At 35.3% G+C, this 6,810-nt stretch overlaps 1 protein-coding gene across 1 annotated transcript; it reads left to right on the forward strand.

Annotated features, from left to right (window-relative positions):
- The first annotated feature begins 2,055 nt into the window (after nucleotides 1-2,055).
- On the forward strand, nucleotides 2,056-6,300 carry LOC110922737 (probable alpha,alpha-trehalose-phosphate synthase [UDP-forming] 7). The gene is made up of 4 exons (XM_022166951.2): nucleotides 2,056-2,297; nucleotides 2,523-4,546; nucleotides 4,913-5,186; nucleotides 5,708-6,300. The coding sequence occupies exons 2-4, from the start codon at nucleotides 2,559-2,561 to the stop codon at nucleotides 5,996-5,998; spliced, it is 2,553 nt and encodes an 850-aa protein (XP_022022643.1). The 5' UTR covers nucleotides 2,056-2,297; nucleotides 2,523-2,558; the 3' UTR covers nucleotides 5,999-6,300.
- Nucleotides 6,301-6,810: the final 510 nt, after the last annotated feature.

The raw sequence follows: 6,810 nt of genomic DNA on the forward strand, positions 1-6,810 counted from the left end.
AACTCGAAAGAACTTATTCAGAAGCCATTCCGATGGAATCGTTTTAAGGTGTTCCTTTGATGAAGAGTTCTACGACAATGATTCTTGAAAATACAAAAAGAATACTAGTGCTTGTGTACGAGAAACAAGGAATTAAGATGGAAATGATTTTTGTCGGTTACAATCAAATTGAATTTGAGATTCAAATTCCATATTTTCTTATACATGTTTCCTTATTACTTTATTCTATTTTTTTCATACCATAACGTCACATATACACATCAATTAACCTACAATTAATTATCAAATCTCTTTATTAATTTTTGTTATATTGTTACTTTTTATTTTTTATTTAAAATTTTCGAATATTACAAAGTAATAAAATAGTTACATATTTTAAAAACTCGTGTATTGCACGATTTGAATAAACAGATGTCTTACACGAATAATGTAATTCGTTAAAATATTTAGTTATCAAGATGTGTTTTCTAACAAAAGGAACTTTGAGGTACTATTTACTTATTGTAACATCTCACTTTATTTTTTATTAGGTTAGAGAGTTGTGTATTACATGGTTTATAACATTTTACTTTGTTTTTTTATTTATTATTAGGTTAAAACTTACGTATTACCTGATGTTGGATAATCAGCAGAAAAAAAGAAAAGAAATATTTTAGTAAAAAATATTAAATATACATGAGATAAGCTGGATATTATGATTTAATATTATTATTTCATTGGAGTGTAAAACGGGATAATGAGATCCTTTATTAGAAATAGGATTCTAAATATACCAAAATATATATGTTCTACATGTATTGAATAAATCATTTTAACGAAACAGTTGATTAAAATAAATATTTTTTATTTTAATATGTGATTATCAGTTATCCTTGTTATCATAAAAATATAAAAACAATTAAAACTACAATTAAATAAAATCTTTATCTTTATAAATATTTAAAACGTTAATATATTTTTTAGATTTTATTAATTAATATATGATTATGATAATTAATATATTACTATCAGTTATCTTTATTTTTATCATTAAAATATCTTCTACAAATTTTAAATTTAATATATTATCAATAAATGACTTTTCATAATAAATATTTAAAAAAATAATTAAGACTGCCTCATAAAATGTCATGTGTCCCTGACATAGTTTCTTTTATTATATGTATAGATAGATATACGAAAGCCTAACATATATAATAAAAAACTATCTACTTGCGATTTTCTTTTTATTTTAATTGCTATTTTTCACATGTAAGTTTCTAAGTAATTGATTACGCAATGATGCCATTTGCCATATGGGCCATTATTTAAGTACACTACCATTTTCGGAGAAAGGTGCATACCCTTAAAGATTCGAATCATGATACGGTTGATTATTGATGTATTTATATTTATATTTATATTATTATTATTATTATTATTATTATTATTATTATTATTATTTATTGCCTATCAATATTCGTTAATGAATGAACGCATATAACATTATTATGATGTGATTTGATTGGTATTACTTGTTTTATTTTATACAACCATTATTAATGGTTGAATATTTATTCACTATTTGTTAAATAAAAAAGTTTAAGTCACTTGTACCAACAAAATAACAATTAACATAACTATGAAAATGAATAATCTTCAAATCAACTGGTGAAAGACTTGTATTTTTTTTTTTTAGAGATACAGGTTTAACTCTCACTTGATACAGAGAGAGACACTGGTAGACAATGATAGGAGACCCAGAGAAACTTAGGTTGGATCCTTGAGCCAAAATGGTTTTACCGGTAATTTCACCGTCGTGCCTACGGGCAGGTGTGTTACTGGGTTTTCCCCGGAATTAATGGTGGACTCGGGTTACTCTCGAAGTACTTCATTTGTTCCGGGTGGATGTCCCAAAAGTGCTCGAGATTGATTCTATTGGTCGTTAAAAAAACCATAACTGTGAAAAGAATTATTTAATAATACAACTATATCGAAAAACATAAAAACAATACCTCAATAATCTTTTTTCAATTTAGACATTTTCTCAAACTCTTGATTATGAAATAACAAAATGGATACAATTTATCAAAAACATATGGACACGTGGCAAACAGGGGAACTGACACGTGCCCTACCAAACAGCACGTGACACAAGTATTCCAGTTGGCATCCTTACTTTCTTTGCTGGCCGACCTTATCCCCTTTCACCACAAATCAAACCCTAAATTCTGTTCTGTTCAACAATAATCTTCAAACCCTTCAATCCTCATTAATCAATCACAATTCACCATTCCAGAATCTTCGAATCGAATTGGGTAATCATCTTTTTCAACATCTTTATATGAATTTACGGTTTTACATGTCAATTTCTCGTAAATTTCTGTTCATAAATTGTTTATAAATAATCACAATTTGTGTAATTAAAGTCCTCTGTATGCTCCAATTGATGTAATTTTGATTAATTTATACGAATTTGATGTGAATTTCATGTTAATTTGATGATATCGATTAATTTGTGATACCCATTTGTTTAATTTCAGATTATTGCGTAACAAGACTCTGTTTCGATAATTGAAATGATATCGAAATCGTATGCGAATCTGTTAGATCTAGCAAATGGGAATTTTCCGGCAATGGAGGAGCCTCGCCGGAAGGTGTTCCCCCGGACAATGACGGTGGCCGGAGTTTTATCAGAGATTGATGATGATCAAGCTCGTAGTGTGTCGTCAGATGCTCTGTCTGCGGTAACCGCGGATAGGTTGATTGTTGTGGCGAATCAGTTGCCGTTGAAAGCGACCCGGGTAACTGATGAGAAGACCGGAGAATTGTTGTGGGATTTTAAATGGGACGAGAGTTCGTTGTATTGGCATATTAAGGATGGGCTGCCGGACGAAATGGAGGTTATTTATGTCGGTTCGTTAAAGGCGGAAATCGACCCGAGTGAACAGGATGATGTTTCACAGATGTTGTTAGAGAAGTTTAAATGTGTGCCCGCGTTTCTCCCGCCATCGATTTTGGATAAGTATTATCATGGGTTTTGTAAGCAGTATTTGTGGCCGTTGTTTCATTACCGGCTGCCGTTTTCTGGGGGAAATGGCGGTCGGTTTGATCGAGGTTTATGGGAAGCTTATGTGTCTGCGAATAAGATATTCGCGCAGAAGGTGATAGAAGTGATAAACCCTGATGATGATTATGTTTGGATTCATGATTATCATTTAATGGTGCTTCCGACGTTCTTGAGAAGACATTTTAATCGGCTGCGGATGGGGTTTTTTCTGCATAGCCCTTTCCCGTCGTCGGAAATCTATAGAACAGTGCCGGTGAGGGAGGAGATCTTGAAGGCGCTTCTGAATGCTGATCTTGTTGGTTTTCACACTTTTGATTATGCGCGCCATTTTCTCTCGTGTTGTAGTAGGATGCTTGGTTTGGAGTACCAGTCGAAACGGGGCTATATCGGATTGGAATACTACGGGAGGACGATTGGGGTTAAGATTATGCCAAGTGGGATCCACATGGGTCAGATGGAGTCTGTGTTGAAGGATTCGTGTAAACAATCAAAGGTTCGAGAGCTTGAACAAGAATATGCAGGAAAAATGGTGCTTCTTGGTGTTGATGATATGGATACGTTTAAAGGGGTGAATCTTAAGGTTTTGGCAATGGAACAGATGCTCAAGTCTCATCGTAGCTTGCTCGGGCATGCGGTTTTAGTCCAAATCTTGAATCCGGCTCGTGGCAAAGGGCGGGATGTGGCGGAGATCGAGGCGGAGATAAGATCTAGCTCCGAAAGAATCAATCAAGAATTAGGAACTCCGGGCTACATGCCTATTGTGCTTATCGATAAACCACTTAGTTTATCCGAAAAGGCGGCGTATTATACCATCTCTGAGGCTGCAATAGTGACAGCTATCCGCGATGGTATGAATCTCACTCCATACGAGTATGTTGTTTGTAGGCAAGGGATCTCGGGTTCCGATGCTTCAAATTCTCCCCAAAAGAGCATGCTAGTGGTGTCGGAATTTGTCGGGTGTTCACCTTCTTTAAGTGGTGCAATACGGGTCAACCCATGGGACGTGGATGCATCAGCGGAAGCTATGTACGAGGCTATCTCAATTTCAGATTTTGAAAAACAGATGCGTCACGAAAAGCATTATAAATACGTTAGCACCCACGATGTCGCGTATTGGGCACGCAGCTTCTTTCAAGATTTGGAGAGAACTTGTGTTGACCATTTCAGGAGTCGGTGTTGGGGTATAGGATTGAGCTTTGGATTTAGAGTCGTGGCTCTTGACCCGATGTTCAGAAAGTTGACCAGTGATGTGATTATGGATGCGTACGAACGTGCTCAAAATCGCGCGATCTTGTTGGACTATGATGGAACTGTCATGCCACAATCATCAATTGACAAACGTCCTAGTGCCGAGGTTATTTCCATTATCAACAGACTATGTAGTGATCCTAAGAATACAGTGTTTGTTGTCAGTGGACGAGGTAAAGAAGATCTTGCCAAATGGTTCGCTCCTTGTGAGAGGCTCGGCATTGCAGCCGAACATGGTTACTTTATGAGGTATGATTTTTAGGGGTTGCAATTTTCGACATGACTTGAAACACAACACGAAAATGATCGTATTTTGGGTTGTCATATCTAACCCATTTAACAAACCGGGCCGTCTTCTAGTTGACCTGTTTATTTAAATGGGTTGTGTTTAAAATGATATGCTTAAACCGTTTAATCAAACATGTCGGTTTAAGTGTATCCGATTTAGGGTTGATATATTTTAGACAAATAATTATATGGGTCATGTTCGGGTCATACAATTCAACCCGCCAACCTGAAGCCTGTCAACCGGTTAACCCAACACGACCCCAAGTATTTTTCATTTTGCATACAACACATAAACTATACAAGCTCACAAATTTTATGCGATGCCAGGTGGTTAGCTGATGAAGATTGGCAAACACATGCACAAAATGCAAGCTTTGGATGGATGCATATGGCGGAGCCGGTAATGAGATTATACACAGAATCCACTGATGGTTCTTCCATTGAACGCAAAGAAAGTGCACTGGTTTGGCACTTTCAGGATGCCGACACAGCTTTCGGCTCGGCCCAGGCTAAAGAAATGTTAGATCATCTTGAAAGCGTGCTTGCTAACGAACCCGTGGTTGTAAAAAGCGGTCAATACATTATAGAAGTCAAACCACAGGTACGCTTAATGCTTAATATATAATTGAATGGGTAAATTACACTTTCCGTCCTTTATGTTTATATCAAATTTCAGTGGATGTCATTTACCTTTAAAAATGTCAGGAATTATCCTTTACGTTTTAAAAACCTTGCACGGTCTGTCCTTTGACACTAACCCAGTCAAAATTTTTAGTTAAGTCTGGTCACATAAGGGTAGTTTAAGACTTTTTATGGTGTTTAGAGAGAGAAGGGGTGTTTATATCTCTTATTTTTTATTTTTGTTTTATTTTTAATATACTTTTTTAATTTAATTAAAGTAACCAAATTGCCCGAACTTAACTGAAAAGTTTAACTAGGTTAGTGTCAAAGAACAAACCGTGTAAGGTTTCAAAATGCAAAGGATGATTCCTGACATTTTTAAAGATAAAGGACATCCATTGAAATTTTGTATAAACATAAAGGACGAAAAGTGTAATTTACCCAAAATGAAAAATGTCATCTTGTATGGTGTGATTGAACGATTGGCGCAACTATACGTAGGGTGTGACTAAAGGTTCGGTTGCACAGAAGATCTTCGAGTCGATGTTTAGAAAAGAAAGACGGGCCGATTTTGTACTTTGTGTTGGGGACGATAGAAGTGATGAAGATATGTTTGTGATGATCGGTGATTCAATAAAAGCGGATGTGATCGTTAACAACAAATCGGTGTTTGCGTGCACGGTCGGACAGAAACCGAGTAGAGCCGAGTACTATTTGGATGACACGGTGGAAGTTATAAACATGCTTGAGAATCTTGGAGATCTTTCAGGGTCAGAAGATTCTGATTCTTGAGAATCTTGTTGAGGTATCTGCTTTGCTGTGTACATTCTGATGAAGAAAGCAAAGGGGGTAAAGGTAAAGGGGGTTTTTAATTATAAAAAGAGGTTTAGTGGGCCTGTTTTGTTCTTTCATTCCATTAATTGGAAAGATGGAAGATTGGAAAATGGGGTAGTTGTTGGTACAATGTGGACATAAGCAGGGTAGTTGTTAAAGTGATTTGACTTTGTTTTGGTCTGTGAATGAACAGATGATGAACTACTCTTGTTAACTGGTCATTTTGATGCAAATCTTGATAAGAGTTGACCTTAGCTTCTTTTCTTGGCTCACCTGCTTTTTAGTTGGGGTGTTAAAAAAATGTTTAAACCGATTGAATTGTCTAAACTGAAGTAAGGCATTCAAACGGGCTTCTTCGTGGTTTGATGTTTTAATGGTTCGTTTGTTTTGAAACTTGGAACCGGTTGTGTAAACAGAAGAACTTCCAATTTGACATCAAATATTTCCATGTTAACCTTCTCGGTAGTCAGTGTCGTTACATTACCTAACCCTGTTTGTTCGTATCGTCATCGCAATTGCCTTGTGTATTTGTGAGTCGTTTATGGATTCATTATTCGATATCATCTATTAGACATGAGGGTAACTTTGACATAAAAAATTAGTAGGTTGTAATTAGGGTGATAGAATTCTTTAATAAATAAATAAAAGTATCTTCTTAAGTAAGTCTTGAGGAGTTAAGGATGGATTATTTTGTAAATTATGTCCCATTTGACTCAAAATGATGCAAGTTATTGAGTATTTGATAAAAATCAAAAGGTTAAGCAATAAAT

Source organism: Helianthus annuus, chromosome 17 (assembly GCF_002127325.2).
Source record: "Helianthus annuus cultivar XRQ/B chromosome 17, HanXRQr2.0-SUNRISE, whole genome shotgun sequence".
Classification (NCBI taxonomy): Eukaryota; Viridiplantae; Streptophyta; class Magnoliopsida; order Asterales; family Asteraceae; genus Helianthus; species Helianthus annuus.

What these genes read in the sequence shown, in the direction of transcription:
- LOC110922737 (XM_022166951.2), top strand. Translation starts at nt 2,559, where the DNA reads ATGATATCGAAATCGTATGCGAATCTGTTAGATCTAGCAAATGGGAAT. An exon ending in GAACATGGTTACTTTATGAG is followed by an intron (nt 4,547 to 4,912) that starts GTATGATTTTTA and finishes ATGCGATGCCAG; the next exon opens with GTGGTTAGCTGATGAAGATT. An exon ending in TTATAGAAGTCAAACCACAG is followed by an intron (nt 5,187 to 5,707) that starts GTACGCTTAATG and finishes AACTATACGTAG; the next exon opens with GGTGTGACTAAAGGTTCGGT.